The sequence below is a fragment of the Dendrobates tinctorius genome, unplaced genomic scaffold (genome assembly GCF_039654945.1).
Source record: "Dendrobates tinctorius isolate UK_male_01 unplaced genomic scaffold, ASM3965494v1 ptg000240l, whole genome shotgun sequence".
Lineage (NCBI taxonomy): Eukaryota > Metazoa > Chordata > Amphibia > Anura > Dendrobatidae > Dendrobates > Dendrobates tinctorius.
Window position 1 is genome coordinate 3,959,521 of NW_027361907.1, and position 23,050 is coordinate 3,982,570.

At 39.7% G+C, this 23,050-nt stretch overlaps 1 protein-coding gene across 2 annotated transcripts in view; it reads left to right on the forward strand.

Annotated features, from left to right (window-relative positions):
- COL4A2 (collagen type IV alpha 2 chain) overlaps positions 1 to 23,050 on the forward strand; it is a 405,245-nt gene that overhangs the window by 225,716 nt on the left and 156,479 nt on the right. For both annotated transcript variants that reach the window (XM_073556824.1, XM_073556825.1), the window contains exons 9-15: positions 144 to 179; positions 258 to 320; positions 6,919 to 6,954; positions 7,859 to 7,900; positions 10,063 to 10,110; positions 20,801 to 20,887; positions 22,940 to 22,984. In XM_073556824.1, the coding sequence (XP_073412925.1) occupies positions 144 to 179; positions 258 to 320; positions 6,919 to 6,954; positions 7,859 to 7,900; positions 10,063 to 10,110; positions 20,801 to 20,887; positions 22,940 to 22,984 (357 nt within the window). The remainder of the gene's footprint in view (positions 1 to 143; positions 180 to 257; positions 321 to 6,918; positions 6,955 to 7,858; positions 7,901 to 10,062; positions 10,111 to 20,800; positions 20,888 to 22,939; positions 22,985 to 23,050) is intronic.

The window sequence follows — 23,050 nt, forward strand, 5'->3', positions numbered from 1 at the left end:
ATTATGTCGACGTGCTCTAAAACATACGGTACTTGGTTATCTCGGGGCACCAAACATATGGAAATATTAAGCTGTGCTGTATTTTCAGCCACTACTACATACTTTGTTAATGTGGCTTGCTGTTTCTCCCTTTCTCCTTTTAGGGGGATCCTGGTGTACCCGGAATTACTGGAGTTCCAGTGAGTTATATTATTTATGGAATTTTCCTCTTCAATGTTTTTTATTGCTCAATTCTTATAATCTTTTGACTTTTACAGGGTGCCAGAGGTTCTCCTGGAATTAGAGGATTCATTGGCCCAATGGGTCAACCTGGATATCCTGTAAGTGCATTTGATGCAAAGGGACAATAAAAATACTCCAATATAAAACCACTAGATGTGTCTCTGCACTAAAATTTTCCCGTGAGACTAATATATTCTTGTTTTACTTGTATGATATTTGAAAAAAAAAATATAGACAACCAAAAGTATATCAGCTAAAAGTGTGTCAAAAGGATCCCTCTTTTAAACTCTTGGTGACATTAACCATACAGTAGGTACGGAAGTATTCAGACCCCTTTAAATTTGTCACTCTTTGTTTCATTGCAGCCATTTGGTAAATTCATAAAAGTTCTTTTTTTTTCTGATTAATGTATACTCTGCTCCCCCTCCTCATGACTGAAAAAAAAACTGAAATGTAGAAATTTTTGCAAATTTATTCAAAAAGAAAAACTGAAATATCACTTTCTGAACCCACTGTACATAGATAGTGGATACGTATGCTAAATTAAAGGGAAGGTGCCATCAAAGAAAATTTTTGGCCAGCAATTGAAAAAATGTAAAGAATTAATGTTTACATTTGTTAAAAAATATTATCATTTGTTTTTAATTTAGTAAAATCGCTGCGGGTCACAGTCAGCTGCGGGATCACGCAGTCATCTGCCAGCATAATCCTGCAGAGCTGTGACCGACAGTACCGGTGGTAGCGTAACCGTGGGTGACAGTCACAGCTGCGGGGTCAGGCTGCCATCTGCTAGCATGATCCCGCAGTGCTGTAACCAACAGTACTGGCAGTAGCGTTACCACGGGTAGCTCCTGTTATCGCACGCACTGAGCAGTATGTGCAATGGCTGGAAAATAAAGCACACAGCATACGCTATGGGCTACAACAAAATGGCCGCGATTTCATACCACAGCTGTGACCTAGACAGCCCAGGGGGACGTGCCCAGGTCACAGCTAAGAGACAGGAGGACCGGCTCATTGCAAGAGATGCGATTGGAGTCCAACCGCTGACTCTTATGCCCATGGCTGCCGTAAGTGAGGTGTGCAAGTGTCGTGCCCAGACACTTACACCCACACTAATGAAAATGGCAGCCCCCAGTGGCAAACATAAAAGTCAATAAATAAAAAACTATTAAAGTAGTTAATTTAATTTTGTTTTAAAAATAATTGATTGTATAATCAATAATTACTAATACAAAAATTAAAATCATGGCATCTTCCCTTTAATGGAGCAGGGCTTAGGAGCTGAGCATGTTCCAGCTCTGTTGAGAAAGATGTCTATGGTGCTGTCATGGTGTTTGCCATGTTTGTACACCTATAAAGACCAGCCTGTGGCGAGAGGTCATAAGAGATTGCAGGATTTACAAATGGTCAATTCATCACAGCTTCAAGTTCTTTAAGGGAAAATGATGAAAACTGTAAAAAAAAAAAAAAAAAAAAAAACTCCAAATATTTGTAAAAAATATTATCAAAAATATAAATGTTTGAGTTACCCCCTTTTCTTGAAATGTTACTAGACAATATACAAAATTTAATAAAATTAACAAATTTCACCGGATGCTTTTTTATTCAAACTAATTAAATATATTTATTCCATCCCATACACACAGTAAAAACTAGATCAGGAAGACATATAGACTAGATTGTACTAAATGGCACAAGTAAAAACAAATGTTTGTCAAACAAAAAACAAGCCCTTATATAACGCTATTGCCAGAATAATATAAACTTATGGCTCTCATAATATGGTGACACAGACTAATTTTGGGGGTATTTTTTTAAGTAGTAAAACATAAACTATATAAATGTGTTATAACTATAACCGTACTCATCCATAGAGCAAAATTAATATTTTTTTCACAAAATGGTTGTCGTAAATACAAAATCCAAAAAAAACAATGATACAATGGTGGAATTTTGGGGGGTAGGGGTGGTTTTGCCACACTACTTGGAATTCTTTGGTTGTTATTGAGTACATTATATATTAACAATGGTCTGTGTAATTCAAACATTAATGAGTCCTGCTACATACAAGCTCTTATATACCTATTATATACGGATACCAGTACCACATTGGTAGTGCACCTATATATTGCAATGACTCATATTAACGTATGTTGTAAGGAGGAATAGAGTCTGAATAGGTTAATAGAATATCAAAGTTTATTAGTTACAAAAGAAAATGATCACAAAATATATATCAATACATAATTATAGGTACAGTTGTGAGGAATAGTTTAGGACATGATAAGTAAGATACATGCAACAAAAAATCCTATAGTTTCAAAAAGAGCCACACAAAAGATAAAAAGAGTACAAAAAAGTTCCAGAAAAATAATATCAAATTTATTCAATAACAAATACAATACAAATAAATAAGTAGTAAAAATCAAGGGGCGATAAAGGAAAATTTGTGGGTATCCATGGTGTAAAATTTGATATTATTTTTTTAGGACTTTTTTGTGCTCTTTTTTTCTTTTGTGTGGCTATATTCCTTGAGAGTGTCCTTGGCTACTATAGGCCCCTTTACCATTGAGTTTAGGATATGATGGATTGAGAACATATTTTCTGATCTGAGGATTATCTTTATAGTTTCAAAAAGAGACATATGAGTTATCTGATGTCAATAATTAATGTAATCCAAACAGAGGCGTAGCTAGGGTTTCGGTTCAGGGGGGGGTGAAACTTCTGAGTGGGCCCCTAACTAGGTAACTGTGATTGCAACTCGGTGACGCACCCTAATAGTGGATGTAGGAGCTGACTGCGCTGTTACTGAAAATAATCCCTATATAAAGACCAACATGGATATTACCGCAATATGGTCAGTGGTAAATACCAGTGCTACAAAACATATGTGATTACTGCACAGGTATAGTTGGTGTCTTACCGCTGACATTCTTTCTGATGGAATCGGTCACTTTTCACGTCTTTTCCATCTGGCCCAGACCGATATGACAACTCCTCCAGCCAGGACTCTGCTACAGAGAATACAACAACGACACGTTTCCCTTCTCATATTCCAGCCCCATCACCATCTATCTCCAACCTGCACAAACCCCTCATCCTGCTAATACCCCAATACTGAACCGCTGCTGCCGTATGTGTCCCTATTACTGCACCTGATACCCCAATGCTGAGCCGCCGCTGTCGTATGTGTCCCTATTACTGCACCTGATACCCCAATGCTGAGCCACTGCTGCCGTATGTGTCCTTATTACTGCACCTGATACCCCCTATACACACACGGCTCTGCTCCGTACACCTTGTACACAAGCGGCTCTGTTCCGTACACCTTGTAAACACGCAGCTCTGTTCCGTACACCTTGAATACATGCGCCTCTGCTACGTACACGCTGTACACATGCGCCTCTGCTACGTACACGCTGTACACACGCGCTTCTGCTACGTACACGCTGTACAAATGCGGCTCTGCTCTGAACACCTTGTACATACCGGGCTCCGCTCCGTGCACTTGTACACATGCGGCTCTGCTCCGTACACCTTGTACACACGCGGCTCTGCTCCTTACACCCCGTACACACGTGGCTCTGCTCCGTACATGCTGTACACATGCGGCTCTGCTCCGTACACGCTGTACACATGCGGCTCCACTCCATACACCTTGTACACACACGGCTCTGCTCCGCACACCCCATACACACGCGGCTCGGCACCATACACCTCGTACACATACGTCTCCAATCCGTACACATTGCACACACGGCGCCACTCTGTACACCCCGCACACACACGGCTCTGCTCCGTACACCCCGTACACACATGGCTCTGCTCTGTACACCCCGACCCGTACACACTTGGCTCCGCTCCATACACAAACGGCTCTGCTCACCCCATACACACGCGGCTCCGCTCCTCTGTACACCTCATACATGCATATCTCTGCTCCGTACACCTTCTACACACACAGCTCCGCTCTGTACACCTCATACACACACAGCTCTGCTACATCCACCCTGTAAACCCCTCCTGAGCCCAAACAGAAACTTACTTCACCTCATCCAGCACCATGACAACCAGCACAGCAGAGCCCTGCAGCCGTTGAAGCCCCTGATCATGTGACCCCCTGACTCCGCCCCTCCCATGACCTCATCACAGGTCCTGTGCGCACAGAATAGCCCAGGACGACATTGCTGGCTGTAAGGTGGGGGGCGCACTGCTGGCATCGGGGCCTCCCACCGCCTTATCAGGGGCCCATAGCGGCAGGGCGGCAGAGTAGTGAGATCGATTCTCCCTGCTCTGCCGCAGACTGTAACTATATGGGCGCGCTATGCACGCCGATACAGTTACAGTAGTGTAGCTCTGATGCCCCCCCCCCGTAGCTACGCTGCTGAATCCAAAGATAGGAAAGGTTTAGATACTAGGATAACAGCGCAATGTCTGTTAGAAAGTAATAGCAGGTTCATGCTGGACGTATTATGTATTACGAAGGTAATGGTTTGAAAGAGTTATTTACCCATTATATTAAGTAGTCCTGTCTGCTCCATGGCCGAGTTCCCCAACACGCGTTTCGCGTCAATGTCACTTCCACCTGAGAGAGAATAATGATCACCATAACAAAGTCTTATGAATTTTCATCTACAGAAAACTGAGTTATACAGTTGTGGCCAAAAGTATTGACACCCCTGCAATACTGTCAGATAATACTCAGTTTCTTCCTGAAAATGATTGCAAACACAAATTCTTTGGTATTATTATCTTCATTTAATTTGTCTTAAATGAAAAAACACAAAAGAGAATGAAGCGAAAAGCAAAACATTGATCATTTCACACAAAACTCCAAAAATGGGCCAGAAAAAAGTATTGGCACCCTCAGCCTAATACTTGGTTGCACATCCTTAAGCCAAAATAACTGCGACCAACCGCTTCTGGTAACCATCAATGAGTTTCTTACACTGCTCTGCTGGAATTTTAGACCATTCTTCTTTGGCAAACTGCTCCAGGTCCCTGATATTTGAAGGGTGCCTTCTCCAAACTGCCATTTTTAGATCTCTCCACAGGTGTTCTTTGGGATTCAGGTCTGGACTCATTGCTGGCCACCTTAGAAGTCTCCAGTGCTTTCTCTCAAACCATTTTCTAGTGCTTTTTGAAGTGTGTTTTGGGTCATTGTCCTGCTGGAAGACCCATGACCTCTGAGGGAGACCCAGCTTTCTCACACTGGGTCCTACATTATGCTGCAAAATTTGTTGGTAGTCTTCAGACTTCATAATGCCATGCACACGCTCAAGCAGTCCAGTGCCAGAGGCAGCAAAGCAACCCCAAAACATCAGGGAACCTCCGCCATGTTTGACTGTAGGGACCATGTTCTTTTCTTTGAATGCCTCTTTTTTCTCCAGTAAACTCTATGTTGATGCCTTTGCCCAAAAAGCTCTACTTTTGTCTCATCTGACCAGAGAACATTCTTCCAAAACGTTTTAGGCTTTTTCAGGTAAGTTTTGGCAAACTCCAGCCTGGCTTTTTTATGTCTCGGGGTAAGAAGTGGGGTCTTCCTGGGTCTCCTACCATACAGTCCCTTTTCATTCAGACGCCGACGGATAGTACGAGGTTGACACTGTTGTACAAATAGAAATAGAAAGAAATAGCCAGCTCACCAGAGATCAAGCGCAGAAACTCGGAGCTCCGTGCGGACCAACGTCATAGACCATAGAAGGAAAGTTCTGCTCCAGCTGCTATTAAAATCTTCTTTAATGAAAAACCATTAAAACATACAATGGTGAAGACTCTCCATGTAACCACACCACAACAGAGATGACAGGCTACGCGTTTCGACCAGACGGTCTTTGTCAAAGCCATCATTGGCTTTGACACTGTTGTACCCTCGGACTGCAGGGCAGCTTGAACTTGTTTGGATGTTAGTCGAGGTTCTTTATCCAACATCCGCACAATCTTGCGTTGAAATCTCTTGTCAATTTTTCTTTTCCTTCCACATCTAGGAAGGTTAGCCACAGTGCCATGGGCCTTAAACTTCTTGATGACACTGCGCACGGTAGACACAGGAACATTCAGGTCTTTGGAGATGGACTTTTAGCCTTGAGATTGCTCATGCTTCCTCACAATTTGGTTTCTCAAGTCCTCAGACAGTTCTTTGGTCTTCTTTCTTTTCTCCATGCTCAATATGGTACACACAAGGACACAGGACAGAGGTTGAGTCAACTTTAATCCATGTCAACTGGCTGCAAGTGTGATTTAGTTATTGCCAACACCTGTTAGGTGCCACAGGTAAGTTACAGGTGCTGTTAATTACACAAATTAGAGAAGCGTCACATGTTTTTTCGAACAGTGCCAATACTTTTGTCCACCCTCTTTTTTATGTTTGGTGTGGAATTATATCCAATTTGGCTTTAGGACAATTCTTTTTGTGTTTTTTCATTTAAGACAAATTAAATGAAGATAATAATAACAAAGAATTTGTGTTTGTAATCATTTTCAGGAAGAAACTGAGTATTATCTGACAGAATTGCAGGGGTGTCAATACTTTTGGCCACAACTGTATATGATTTGTATACTCAATAAGCTAATGAATGTGATAATTGAATGATGTTACTGAATTTAGTAATAACATTTTGCAGACCTGTAGATTGCAAAGCACTTACTAGTGATTTGCTGTTCATTATAACAAACCATTCAATTTCTCTACAGGGAGTTGCGGGGCCTCCAGGAGCACCAGGACCACCCGTAAGTTTTTTAAAGACACAAATCACATAATATTTTAATATATACACTAAATTTAAATTGTTGATGCAGTAGAAATACCGTGAAGATAAACATCATTTATAGCTTCTTTGTAAACTTAGTAACTAAAAAAATCGGAATGATGTTTAATATGTTGACAGCAAATGTCTTGAGTTCTTTTAATGTTTCATTTCATATTAATTACTTTATTGAAATTAAAAAATGTTACCCTCTTACTTACTACACGTGAATATCGCTGCCTGAGCATCATGTAGTTTGTGTGGCGTATTAAATATGTTTTTCTCTACTTAAAATGTTGTTGTTAATAGGCCAAGGGTGGGATAATAGAAAAAAATTCCTTTACTGAGCTTCTAGACAAGTGAACCACCGCACATGCTACTCTGTCCCTTGCCGTTCTTGGAGCATCAACATTTGGAAGGGTAATATTGACATGACTGCTGCAGCTGCTGCCGATTGGCAGCAGCCTTCACATTTTACCTACACTGTAGAAGCTAGCGTGGATGGAAGAGAATTCTGCAGTCAGTGGTGTCTGATTGGTGCATCAATCATGTGGCCCTCCCTTCGGATGTTGATGACCTAAAACTGGCGGGGCATGTGTAGAGAAGCAGCATCGGCCTGGGAGGTGAATAAAGCATCTTTATTATCCCACCCTAGACTTATTGCTAATAACTTTTAAAGTAGGGGAAAAACAGTTTAAAATTGTTAGTACAAATTTACTTAACCGTCAAATTTAATTTTTTGGTTTCAGCTACATGAGATTTGTGTGTGTAACATAAAAGATAATATATTTAATATACTAAAATAAAATAGTTTAGTGATTTTAAAAAGTGTTGAGGAACATCTTTTTTTATATACTTTAGCATTTATTTTGTCTTTTTTTTTTAAGGGTAGTAAAGGCATTGGATTTTACGGACAGAAAGGAAAACAGGTAAATAACACTTTCATACATAAGAAAATATTCTAGGTAGTGATATTACGTAGTGATTGAAGGGGTTATCTCTTCTTAGTATATGTGTAAAATTGCATAATGCTGATAAAAAGCAAGCAACTTTATAATGTATAGCTCACAGGTCAATTCCAGGATTTCTGGTCACTTCTGCAGTCTTTAAGAGGTAGTCATTTTCTTAGGCAAAGAGCATGTGCTTGCAAGCTGTCTGCTATTGAATTTGCAAGTGTGGCTCTGAAGCCTTGCCAGATTTCTGGATCCTGCTAGCTTCTGTGCTCTTGTGCTCCTCCAGTGCTGCAAAAGCAATGCTGCCTCATATAGCATTGAAGATTGAACATTTCCATTGCCTCAGACATACTCAAGGCCCAACCTGTGAATTATCAGGATTGCATTATTTAAGCAGTGAGGCAGGGGAGCAGTGCACTACTGATGATAGGCTCCTGAGAAAACCTCTTCGAAAAAAATTTGTCACTCGATTCATGCTGCACAAACTACTATTATCAGTCTTACTACCTTAACCAGTGCACGATTGTAGCCAGGTATGTTTTGTCCAAAATTCTCTATAGTTTGAAGAGTTTGTTTAGGACTATATAGAGAGGTGGCGCTAGTCCAGCATCAGTGTAATGCAGATACTACTATGCTATAGGTCACGTACCATGTGGTGTGCAAATGTTACCACTTCACTATGGCAGGGACAAAAAATTAAAGAAAACAAAGTTTTTGCTCCCAGGGTGCACCTAAATAACCTCTGCTTCCTAATAGTGTGAAGTAATGTGGTGGAAGCGAGACTTCCTCTGCTTTGGCATGCTGTCCTGCAAATGGCTGAGGCACAATGAAGAAGGCAGGGCTTGCGTCTGGTGCTGTGCTTGTCCTTACTGCAACCATAAACACATTTACAGTTCAATAATCAAGCTCTGCAGTTACAATGGGCTGGGGCTCCTTGCGCACCTTTAATTTAGCAGGATCCTGTTCGTGGACTCCAGAAATTGTAATGCACACACTACTATTCCATAGATCATGGACCATGTGGTGTGCAGATGTTACCACTTCACTATGGCAAGGACTAAAAAATAAAGCAAAGTTTGTGACTCCAGGGTGCACTTAATTTACCTCTGGTTCGTAGTATTGTGATGTAATATGGTGCACTCCAAATAGTCCAGAAAACAGGGAGGCCGGAGGAGCTGTTGAGAACTTTTACTTGCTGAACGAATACACAGGTACATCCAGATAAATGATTATTTAATAGAGATTCAATTCCAATGCAGCAATCAGTTATTTTCCAGTATAGTAATGCAGATGTATAAATGGTGCAGTGATTCCTGAACAACTTCTGCTTAGATGCACAGTCCTTATCACACAGTTATCTGAAGAGGAGGCTGCTTTCTTTTATACAGGAGCTTTGGCTGCTTCCTTACCTGCTCTGTCACTACACTTGTGCACAAAATTTCTCCTTCTTTACCAAGCCCAGGAACCAGTCATGTGGTCTAACTATGTGACCTTATAGCCATATATGAAAAGCAGGGCTGATTTGTTAACTCTTTACAACCTACTGTTAGCAGAACATAATAAGTCCATCACTCTATGTATATATGAACCACTTCTATGTACTGAACTCATGTACATTATCTGCAAAGGGAAATGTGAACATTGAGTAAACATAATAAGGTAGCTGATAGCTCTTCTACGTCTACATCTTAAGCACATGCACTATAACTTTGGAGCATTACATCAGTACTGTCCGGAATCACTCCAATTTTTTGACTGGTCTGTCTCTACGTACAAATGTGGGAGAGACCTGTCAATCAACTAGAGCAGTGTGGAGAGGTACCAGCCATGTGCAGTGTGGGACTTGTTACGTCTCTCCCTATAATTCCCAGCTGGCTCTTCAACCTGTATTCTCTCTGAAATTCAAGAGTTTTTCAAAGAAAAACATGCCTGACTTCAATTGTGCAGGCTTATACTTTCATTTTCTGAAAGGTAAAGTATCATTTGTGATGACCATATAACACCATTGTCTAAATATGCAAGCAAACAATGCTTCCACACAGTTGCTTATTTGAAAATTCAATGCTTTTGATGTACAGTACATGGGAATTGTTACCTTATTAAATTATTCTCACCATATTTATATGCTTACATTACAGGGTGAACAAGGCAGTCCTGGACCTCAAGGCCTTCCATGTCAATTAGCAGTAATCAGATCATCAGTTTATATTTTTATAGTTCATTTATAATGTGTGTACAGTTTTCTGTCATAGTGTATGCCTACTGAGCAAATAGTTTCAAGGTCCTTTAAGATGTTATAGGTTAGTCTTCAACTGCGCAGAAATAAAATTGGACAGATTTTGAACAGGAGAGCAATTTCACAAAAATTTTGCAACATTTCAGAAAGTCGAAAATGATAAATTAGGCTAAAAGATTAGGAAAAGGAAAACCAAACGCATGTTGTCAAGCAAAACAAAAAACCAGACAAAACCAAATAAGTGAACTTACAATGACACAAGCTAAATAATGAATAACGCGCAAGCGTGAAGTCACTATTACAACCATTTCTTTTCCAGAAAAAAGTTCAAATTTAAAGATGAATCAAAACCTGTATTTAAGTATATAAGCTGTCATTTTTTATTGTCTGTAAATAGTTCACCATTACGATAGTATTTTTGTTCAATAGAACATCAATACCTTGATCAGTTCCCAAGCACAGATACCTTAATTAAGCACTCCAATCAAAATTTTTATCCTCTTAATATATTGCAATTAGTGATGAGCGAATGTTCTCGGACAAGGTATTATCTGATCACACTCGTGTACTAATAGATCATCTGCGGCGCTTGAGTACTATGTTCGAGTCGCCGCGGCTGCATGTCTCACGGCTGTTCAACAGCCGCAACACATGCAGGGATTGCCTGTTTGTTAGGCAATCCCTGCATGTGTTGTGGCTGTCAAACAGCCGTAAAAACATGCAGCCGCAGATGCTCTATTAGCATACGAGTGTGATCAGATAATACCTTAACCAAGCACTTTCGCTAATCACTAATTGCAATCGTCATAATATGTGGCACTGTGTACTTACAATTGCTCATTTTGCCTTTCTACCCATGTAATTCTTCTCTTTTCCATTAGGCGTTTTGACATCACATGATTAAAAACTGACTAGCTGAATCCTTCTAAGCTCTGTGTAGAAACAGGAGGTACATTTTCCCTGCATGAGTCATCAATCATGCAAAATTCTCTAGCAGGGAGAAGGAGTGGGCAGCTGGGTCAGGAGCTGAAGAGGGGAATGATTAATGCAGGACCAATAGGCTTCCTGTTTCTACATGGAGCAGAGACAAGAGAAGAATTAACTGGGTAGAATGAGCAAAATGAGCAATTGTAAGAATACACAGTGCCATATATTATGAGTGCAGTATATTAAGAAGAAAAACTTTGATGGGAGTGCTTCTTTGCATTATTTATGAATAGAAGGAATATTTACTGACCACCTGAGACCATAGGCTAAAAACAAGCTCTGTCCATGACACCTTATACTTTAATTTGAAATGGGACATGAGCTATTTTGTTGGCCACCATCACAGAATGATAGTCCTTGTCCTCTCTTTATTGACAGAATATTTGCTGCAACTTGATCAGTCATTGGGTGTGTGCACAGTAGTCATGGATATATAAGCTATGTCCTGGTTCCTTATGGCCTCACGTCACCTGAATCACAACTTCAAGGAGAATTCTTAGCTTCAAAATGAGACCAGAATGGCTCCTGGAGTCTCTACCCATCCCAAGATATTAGGGCTTAAAAGTCTAGTGGTCATTCCAACTTCAATCCTTGATATCTTAAGCTAAAATAACGATTCTGGTCTCAGGAGAGAGATGATGTGCGATTTTCTCCTGTTACTGGGTAACACTAGGTTTTATGCATCACACTTGAAAAGTAAAAAAAAAAATCATTTTTAAGAATAAAAATGCAAACAATTTAAATAGACCTTTTTTTTTTTAAAGAGGATGTGTCACCAGGTCAAAATTGTCCAGTTTCTACTTTTATTTTGTTCCTTATGCTCCCCCGAGTGTGCCGTTTTTGTTATATAAAAATCCACTCCATGGCTCCAGAGATATGGGCTGTTCTTATTTGGAGCTACTTGTTATTGTCTTTACAAAAGGGGCATGGCTCTTGGTATTATCTAGGTATTATCTTTACACCACTTTGCATTATTACCCTGCAAGCACCGACCACAAAAGACCACAAAAATTCACTGTAAATATAAAGCCCCATATCTCTGGAACCGTATGGCAGTTTAAAAAAACAAAACAGAATACTCAGAGGAGAAGAAGAATATAATAATCACATATACTGGCCACTTTTGACCTAATGACACGTCCTTCTTAGGGCCTTTATAATTAGAAAAAAATACCTACACAAATTTGGCATCTTGTTTCTGTAATCATCTGAACCGTAAAAGTTGTATGTTATTTGGCTAAACACATTAAAAAACAGTATTGAAAAGTCACAAGTCCGAAATTTATACCAACTTAAGATAGAGTTTTCAAGTAAGAAAAAAGTCGACACTCCATCTTTCTTGAGAAAACTCTGTGTTTATTGTAACTTTATTCTATATGTGCTAAAACCACTAAACACAGATCATCAAACATCTGGTCATATGTTTGAGGATCTGTGTTCAATGATTTTAGCACATATGAAATAAAGTTACAACATACATGGAGCTTTCTCAAGAAGGAAGGAGTGCTGGCTTTTCTCCTAGCACAATTTTGACAGTGTTTTACATCAGTATTTCTAAGCCATAAATGGGAGACGAACAGAATAGTAGACACACATGCATTCTGCATTTTTCACCCACTCCTGGATTTGGCTTACAAATAATTATGTAAAGGGGGGCGTGGCTTGAGCGCTGAAGATGGTGGCAGCTTGAGCGCTGGGCTCCTGTACAGTCATCCCAATAAAGCGACCTTCACGGTGCAACAGAAGACCTTTACCCCAGAGTACCTGAAAAAAATATTCACATACCCCTGAGGACCATCTATCTCCATTTCCAGAGAATTTGAGGAGCTATTTATAGTGGTGAGAGAAAAGAAGCGGCCGGAAAAGCCTGCTCACCAGCTGACAGGGAATTACCTCACACGCAGATTTACCTCACACGCAGTGGCGACGAAGCAACAAGATCCAGGAAGCGGCTGTGAGTCGGGTCTGTGGTAAAGAAAGGACGGAGGGACCTGTGGAAGAAAGCAGTGCTCTGGAGACACTGAGCACGGCAAGACAAAAGGAGAAGCCAGAGACCAGACATAAGGCAGGAAAATGGCGGTGACACCTGCTGAATAAGAAGGACCAGAGAGGCTGTGAGTGGCAGCAGCAGAGGCATAACTGAGAGACTGACATTAATCCCCTGTAAATAAACAGAAGGTGAAACAGCTTGGCTGCTTCAGAGTACACTTCTATTGTTAAACCTAGGGTCAGGCAGTGATTGATAAACCATACAATTAAAACTGGTGACCCTGAGGTACGTTAGGAGATACATAGGAACTGATTTGGGAGGCAGAAATCAGCCTGATTCAGCGTGAGCCAGAGGTCAGCGATATAACTGGACTGAGATAACTAGTATAACACAGCCATACTGTGTTGAATTCATATATTCTATGAACTCCTCATCGTCCCTGGCATATTTACATATATGTGCTTAATAGATCAAGCTGTTAAATAGAGAAAGATATTATTTACAACACTGCCATCTGTTGCAGAAGGATAACATTGAAGTCCTTCTAATTTCTTCGAACTGAACTGTTATTATAGTACTTATATAGTGCCTTTTTACATATACAGTGACTAACTTACTTATTGTAGGATTGCTTTCTCCTAATAAGCGAAATAAGTAATAATCCCCTCCCGCAGTGGTCAAAACATTTATTCTGAAGAAAACCATTGAGTTCCTAGGAATTATATGTGGGGTTTAATGTACTGTTGGAACTATAAGATTTCTAGGACTGTGACTTGCTAAATTGCTTTCAGAAGGAAGACCCTATAAAATAGCTCATACTGAGAACCTGCGACAGGAGCCCTGTAAATGGAAACTGGGGCCAATAGAGTTAAATCCACAAAAAAGAGGGACTCCTCCACTGCTAGGGCTTCAAAATTCAGGGGTCCCAATAATACAAGTCCAACATCAGATTCTTTAAAATCTATTAACTCCTTTAGGTCCAGATCTCCTATAAAAAAAGGAAATATGACCTCTAATGCCCTCAAAAAAAATTTATATATGACATCTTACAGTAAAGTAATACAAAAAGGGCTGGACCAAAGACCTCTGGACCCAAAATCTCAAAATGAGACACATGGTCCCCCACAAAACGCAAGCTCTATAGATATTAATGTAGGGGGGCAGATATCTTTGGAGGAGGAGATGGACAGCTCTAAGTCATATAAAAGGATGGGACCAGAGGAGGCAGCTTTGGGAGGCAGCCCTCGAGCAACGGGTTCAACCTGTGCGTCGCATAGTTGCTCCCCCAACCATAGTCCTACTAAACCACAACCAAAAAGGGGGTGCCCGGAGTCTACTGACTTGGCAGATCCTTCATTTTTACCAATCAATTTTGATAAGTTTTTGACATCGGACAAGGTAGCTACTGAGGGATTCATAGCTAATTTCTGCAAAGCCCTGACCGAGTCTATTAGACTCGGCTTTGAGGCGAACAAAGACTCCCTACAAGACGTATGTAGGAGCTTCACACAGAGGTTTGAAAGCAATGAGGCAAGAATAATAAAAGTGGAAAATAAATCAGAATCCCTGGCAAAAGAAAATTTGGAATTAAAAATGGAACTCCTATCCCTGAGATCAAAAATAACTGACTTAGAAGATAGGAGCAGAAGAAACAATATTAAGATCAGGGGAATCCCTGAAAATGTCTTGCAGAATGACCTTGCAGATTATGCCAAGTCCCTTTTTAAAAAAACAGCTCCTTCTCTATCTGAGCTACAGCTCACTATAGACAGGATCCACAGGCTGCCGCATCCACGAGGCATCGCCGCTGACAAACCGCGAGATACTATCTTGCGCTTACATTTTTTCCAAACGAAAGAACTAATCTTGAAATCCATTAGAGAAAAGGGGTCGTTCCCACCTCCATATAACAACCTCAAAATTTACTCGGATTTCTCAAAAGCCACAATGGAGGCTAGAAAGGCTTTTGGAGAAGTAACGTCCAAACTTAGAGATCTGGGAACTCCCTATAGATGGGGATTCCCAACTAAATTGCTGATTTGTCACAAGGGAAAAAATATCCCTCTCTTTACAATAGAAGAGGGTTTAGACTTTGTACACTACCTCCAAGAAGAACTAGCCCACAAAGATAAGGGATGAACACTATGCCTTAATCTCTTTGTAGGTATGGTCTACATGCCTTTGGTCTTATTACGTATAGTGTTGGGGTGACTGGGCGGGTTCTTTGCCACAATTCTTGTTTGTTCCCCCAAACTAGAGAGAGGTCTCACTGGAGGTGTGATCCCTCAGGAGAGCTCTACTCGAGTTGAACAAAGTTTTGTAAGAAATATTACTGAGCAGGTTTAGGCTTAGTTAAGAAAGTCTTTGATATTCTTCTTTGATTGTTCACATCCAGACTGTAATTTATAACTTGTAGGAACGTAGGCAGCAAATATGAAAGTAAAAATTCTATCATACAACGTTAGAGGCTTAAATAGCCCGTACAAACGTTTTGCCACTTGGAAAGAGATAAAACAAACACAGGCTGATATTATTTGCCTCCAGGAGGTCAAGTTAGCCAGGGATGGCCACCCTTACTTCCAACACAAAAACTACCCCCACATGTACAAATCACTTAATGACAAAAAAAGGGCAGGAGTTATCACAATTATAAGCAAAGATATCCCATTCCAACTGATCAGTGAGGAGATTGATCCTCAGGGTAGATTCCACATCCTGATTTGCAGCCTAAATTGTAAAATATGTACAATAGTCAATGTGTATGCTCCAAGTAAGAGACAATTTCCCTTCTTTAATAAACTTATTAAAAAAATAGAAGCCGCCAAGAGGGGAGAGCTACTAATAGTAGGGGATTTCAATATAGTGCCAAATGGAAATATGGATTCCTCGTCTACCGTACGTCATTTGGCTCCAACTCTAAATAACTGGATCACCCAAAATGAACTTTTCGATGTCTTTAGATGTCTCAATTCAACCTCACGAGAATTTACACATTATTCAGATGTGCATAAAACATCGTCCAGAATTGATCTCTTCTTAACTAATATTTTCTCATTACCTCAATTCAAAAAGCTTGAAATACTAAACAAATCATTCTCTGACCACTCCCCAGTTATGGGGGAATTTATTCTAGGTCCCCCGATAAAAAATACATTTCTTTGGAAAACCAACCTGACATTGCTAAAAATCCCAGAATATAGAGAGATAATTAGGAATACTATTGATAACTACTTCCTTGAAAACTCCTCATCAGATGTTGACCCATTTATACTATGGAAAGCGCACAAAGCGGTCATTAGAGGTTGCTTAATGCAACTTTCAGCTAGGCATAAAAAAAAAAGAAGGGAAAAAATTTCCAACCTGCAATCTCAAATAAAAATAAAAGAGGATCAACAAAATAAATCTGACTATCCATCTCATGCCATTCACTTAGAACTGATGAAGCTAAGGCAGGAACTTAGGGCGGAACTCTTAACAGACTATGACTCAATTATTCGGGCATCCAAATCTAATGCTTATACGTCCACGAATAAGCCAACTAGATGCATGCTTAACAAACTAAAGCAAGAACGCATACATAGGAGAATAGAGAAAATTAGATCTTCCTCAGGAGATCTTAAACACCATCCTTCGGACATTGCAGATGTATTTGCAGAATATTTTAGCAAGCTCTATAGTCTAAAGTCTGACTCTGCAATGCCTAGCCCAGATCAAGCTGCCATAGACTCTTTCTTCTCTGATCTAAACCTTCCACAGATAACTCCCTCAGATTTAGAGCTATTAAATTCACCTTTCAGTGTGAAAGAAATAGCAGGCACTATAACCAAACTTAAATCACTGAAGTCTCCCGGCCCAGATGGGTTTATAAACGAATATTTTAAAATATCCTCAGATATTATTTCACCTCATTTGAAAACCCTTTTCGACCATGCCTCGAATTTAGGAGCATTCCCTGCAGACATGTTGGAAGCATCTATAATAATGATACCAAAAGATACTGGAGACATGGAAAAAGTCCAAAATTTCAGACCCATATCGCTAATAAATGGTGATATTAAGTTATATGCCAAAGTCCTTGCAGAGCGTCTAAAAAATATCATGCCTTACCTGGTTAGAAAAGACCAAATTGGCTTCATTTCGGGCAGGCAGGCCTCAGATGGGACGCGAAGAATTATAAATTTGCTTAATCTGATAAAGACATCACACATCCCCTCTATGCTCGTAAGTCTAGATGCATAAAAAGCATTCGATAGACTGAATTGGCAGTATCTAAAAACTTCTTTATTTAATTTTGGCTTTGATAATAAATCTATCTCCTCAATCTTTTCCCTGTATTCTCAACCGAATGCAAGAATTTATATTAACAACCATCTCTCTACGCAATTCCACATCTCAAATGGCACTAGGCAGGGCTGTCCTTTATCACCCTTACTATTTGCCCTTGCGGTTGAGCCCCTGGCTGAAAAAATTAGGAGTCATAATTCTATATCTGGCATCAAAACACAGCAATGTCAGCATAAGATAACACTTTTTGCTGATGACCTTATCATTTCAATCTCAGATCCAATAAACTCAATAAAAGCTTTGACCCAGGTCCTAGAGCGATTCTCAAAAGTTTCTTACTTTAAGATCAATGCAGAGAAATCAAAAATTCTACCCTTCAATCTAAATAACACGGTAATTGAAAAAATCAAAAAGCAATCCAATTTTGTATGGGAAGAAAAGGGAATTACTTATTTGGGTATCACTATTACCACTAAACTTAAATCCATTATCCCCACCAATATAGATAACCTTATTAAAACTATTTCCAAAGATTTCCATAGATTCAAAACTCACGACCTGACCCTACTAGGAAAAATTTTAGTGGTAAAGGTCTTCATCTTACCAAAAATTCTTTATTTATTTAGAACTATCCCTTTAAACATACATGTCTCGTTTATAACAAAAATTCAGACTTTAATTCAGCTCTTTGTATGGAAAAATAAAAAGGCAAGGATTGCAGCGGATATTTTATACAAAACAAAGAGACATGGCGGACTCGCTTTGCCCAATATCTGGTCATACTACCAAGCGACACTCATCAAACTCAGTCAGGATTGGTTCAAAGAGAGTTCGCATCCGGCATGGCTGGATATAGAAAGAGCCCAAATAAATTATAATTCCATTCCAAAACTTCTTTTCAGTTACTTATTGGAATCTCGGCAGAAGGAGCACCACCATCCAATCCTCCAGGCCATATTCTCGGCCTGGAACATTCTGACTAAGCTACATAGGAAAGAGAATAAGGAGGATATGATTAGAAGACTCCCTCTCTCCTTCTTGGCCCAGATTTACAATTTCTCAATACCAGATACCTGGGATGAGGTACGCATAAAAAAAGTTGGAGACTTATGGGATGGGAACGAGTTTAGTACTTTTAGTGAGCTTAAATCCAAATATCATCTGCCCTCGTCAGAAATATATTCTTTTTTCACGGTAAAAGAGAATATAAAAAAGCTGTTACGCAGCAGGGCTAAGAATCTGGAAATTGTCTCTTCATTACTAGTTAATATTAATCATCAGTTTAAATGGAGTATTAAAAATATCTACTCACATTTTAACAAAGATACATCCTTTTCAAAAAACAATTATATGCACAAATGGGAGCTTGATTTAAATATTATAGTTCAACCAGAACAATGGGAGTACGCCATTAGGCATACCTATAAGTCTACTATTTCTATGGCCTTGCAGGAGTCCTTTTATAAAGTAATGAATAGATGGTACTATACGCCTATACGGCTATCCCATATTAATCAGGAGATCTCATCCCAATGTTGGAGAGGATGTGGAAACCCTGGCAATTTATATCATATCTTTTGGAGCTGTCCAAAACTAAAAATCCTCTGGAAGGAAGTCAAAATCCATATTAATACTTTACATGATAGTGAAATTACTGTAACCCCGCAGATGGTACTTCTCTCTTTAGATCTGGAGTGTATCAATCCTTCAACCAAATATATAATGATTCACATCTTTCTAACTATAAAAAATTCATTAGCATTTTTTTGGAAAAAATCAGATATCCCTTCCTTCTCAGATATTCTAGACACATTACGTTTCCATAGCTCTACAGAAGAAAGATTTGCTTTTAATAGCAACTCTTTGAATAAATACCACACAAAGTGGGCTCGGTGGAACTCAAAATTTTTGTAGTTACAATAAGCTGCTTATGGTTCCTACAGGAATGCGACTCAGGTTAAGCTTTAAGTCTGGATTGGTAGTAGTGTTAGGTTAGTTTATTCTTTAGTTTAATACTATTAAGATAAATACAACAGTAAAATGTTTAATGTTTACGAAGTATATTGTATGACATGTTTTGCAAAGCATCTATTATAAAAGAGTTCTCTAAGTTTTATATTATTCCCTTTTCTTTTTTGTTCACCCTTCCTTCCCTTATGAAAAATTAATAAAAATTATTTGAAAAACAAATAATTATGTAAAATGCTGCCCCATGTTTGAACGTGACCAAACTTAAAGGGGCTGTTCATTACTAGGACAACTAATTCTTGGTCAAAATGTTTGGCCCCCATAAAAAAATAAAGCCTATACTCATCTCATGGTCCCGGAGCTCTTGTGCGGTTGTTGTGATACATGATGCCAGCGCTCATTCAGCGTTGGAGTCACAGTCCTCGCCTTTAAAAAATCAAATATGCAGAGGACGGTCATGTTGCAGAGACTTCCTCTTCCTGCTCAATTCGACAGGAGACTGGGACAGTGATGCCAGCAGTGATTGAGTGCTGGCGTCATGTGTCACAATAACCGCACGGGAGTCCCGGGAGAATGAATGCCGACACCGCGGGAACAGCGCCGGCACGGGAGGTTAGTACAACCTTTATTATTTTATGGGGGCCAAGCGAGTGGTGTGAGAAGAAGTTGTTCAAGTAGTGGTTAACTTCTTTAAGTATACTGACACTCTGCTCAAGGTGCCAAGCACCCTAGGTCTGGCGAGATGCCAGTTTGCTTAAGTTAGAGGTTTTTTCCCTACAAAAAGCATGCATCCCTGTTACTGAAAAAATTAAAAGTTATGGCTGTTAGACTAAGGCGACAGTGTTTTTGTTTTCGCTGGGATGTTATTGTGAAAAAGTAGTAGTATTTCCTATACATGTGTGATATCACTGTGCCCATAATGACCCAAACTATAAAAAAGGATTTTATTGTAAAACAGTGATAAAATACAAATAAACTCTACAAATATGGTATCACCATGTCTATAATAACCCAAACTATAAAATGGGTACCCTGTTTACTCTGACCAGTCAATAGAATTTAAAAAAATGTCACAATCACTGTTTTTATGTCATGTTGTCTAACAAGTGTTCAAATATACTTGGCTCAGTCATATAACAGCCTCAAAAGTGGAAAACTGCTGTTTGTACAGTACTTCTTGCTGTGCCGTGCATCCTGTACTCTGGAACAGACGTCAGTACATGTTCCCTTTGTGTCCATCTGTGTTTTACTTTATTTTTGTTACTTTCTCTTAAACATCTCTATTTTGTTTATGAAAAACATGAGCAACTATGTCTCAAGATCTCATGTGCTACATGAATACTCATTCACAATTCCACACAGATCCAAAACAACAGATGTGAACAATACTTGTATTTTTATGCTTCTACAGGGTGAACCAGGGGCGACAGGACCCACAGGCGCGCCATGCCACCTAGAGTTGGTGAAGCCATCTGATATATCGCTATTAGATTATCTTGTAAGTACTCCATTCACTATTGAGAAGCTGACTTTTCTCTACTTCAGGGGTCCCCATTTCTGTACCTGCCTAATTGATCTAAATTGGATGTGCTAAAATCTGTGAACAACTGCATAAATAATTATTTAGTTATATTTGATAGATCTGTAGTTGCAGAAATCACTTTAACATGTCTGCATATAACATATTATTAGGCATTGAAGTGTTCGTGAAGATCCTGAAGATATACTGTATATATCAGTTCTAGAGGCCAGATTGTAGATATGTTAGGTGGACAAAATGGACTACTATTCATTATTCCTTGCTTTTTCTTTATGGAAAGCTATCATCAGAAAATAATCAGGTTTTTGCATTCAATGTATTATTAGTTGCCTTTTTTTCATTTCACAATCTGTATTAAAACTAAAAAATAGAAATCTTACAATATTCACACTGGCCTTTTGGAAATTTTTAGATTCTAATTTCATGCTGTTTCAGAAAACAATACACATACAGTAACCACAATGAACACAGTCTAAAGGCCCCGTCACACACAGCGATCTCGCTATCGAGATCGCTGATTTTGTGACGCCACAGCGATCTCGCCAGCAAGATCGCTGTGTGTGACGGGGATCAGCGACCGCCCCCCCCCGCCGGGCATTGCTGATCCTGCTCGATCGTCCTGGGCCATTTTTGATTGTTGCTCTCCCGCTGGCCAGCGCACATCGCTACGTATGGCAGCAGGAGCCAACGATCAGCGAAGCTCCCAGGGCTCTAAGCAGACACTGGGAGCTTGTCTCTAAGGTAAATATCGGGTTGCTAAGCGGCGCGCGTCACATAGTTACCCGATGTGTACCTTTATAAACCTGCGTGCTGGCAGCTCCCTGCGCCAGCACGCAGGTTTCTAAGGTACACATCGGGTAACTAAGTGACGCGCGCCGCTTAGTAACCCGATATTTACCTTAGAGACCAGTGTCCTCACTGGTGCTGATCGCTGATCACCATCGATCATGTAGCGATGCACCAGCGATCCTGACCAGGTCGTATCATTGTCGGGATCGCTGCTGAGTGATGGGGCCTTAACCCTCTGGAGGAGAAGGGTTAGCTGTGGAATCACCTATTATGATCAGTGGATTCTGTGTTAAAAGCTGCCTATAGAGATAAGGAGTCTGCTAAAACCTTCCTGGATGTATGAGATTACAAAAAGTCTAAGTGGTCATTGTGAAAATTACAAGATTAATAATTTTAGTTTTGATGAACTAATATAATATGAAAAAAAAATCTTTGACAATTTTTTTTAAAACATACATGTAGCACAAAAGTCTGATTTAAATAGTAGGTCCTTTTCTGATGATAGTTTATAGAGATGGGAAAATCGATTAACAGGGCACCCGTCCATTGGCCAGGTCAGTAATCAGTGGCCACTAGAAGGGGAGGCTTGCGAATCTCCTTACATCCTGGCTCTTCTTTTGATTAGCAATTCTGCACAATGTTGTGTGTGTGTCACACTGCAATGATGATGTCTCACCAGCCAGGTTAATCAAAAGAGGAGCAGGGAATGATGGGAGGTAATGAGAGTCGCAGGCCTCCCGTCCAGCGGTCACAGATTGCTAATATGGCCAAATGACCAGAGTCCTGAGAATTGATTTCCAATTTCTAATAGATTCGCTATAAAAAAAAAGTTGTCCAGCTGTGGCAAAATTTTCAGAAAGCTTCAAGGCTTTCTGTATCCTAACAGTGTGTATTATACATACTTTTTTCATTTGTCTCTGCTTGCCAGTTTGAGCAGTTGTCATGTGACCACGAGTATGATATTTGGGCACTTGCAGTCACATGCCGACTAGTTTCTCTCCAGCCTTTCTCAATAGAGCATTGAGAAAATCAGATGATAATCTAGTCGGTATGTGACCTCAAATGTGCAAATGATATATTTGCAGTCACAAAACAACCACTCAAACTGGCAAGCAAAGACAAATCTAACAATTACTGTATGTATATTGCACACTGATAGGATTTGGCAATCCCTGGAGCTGGACATATCCTTTAATGAAATGTCTTGTGTAATGTTTCTAGGGAGAAAAGGGTGTCAAAGGAGAGAAAGGAAATCCTGGATTAAAAGTAAGTTTTTGAATAACTATGTTGACTGATGTGTTACATCTTATGACTCTTTATGGTTTTTGCTAT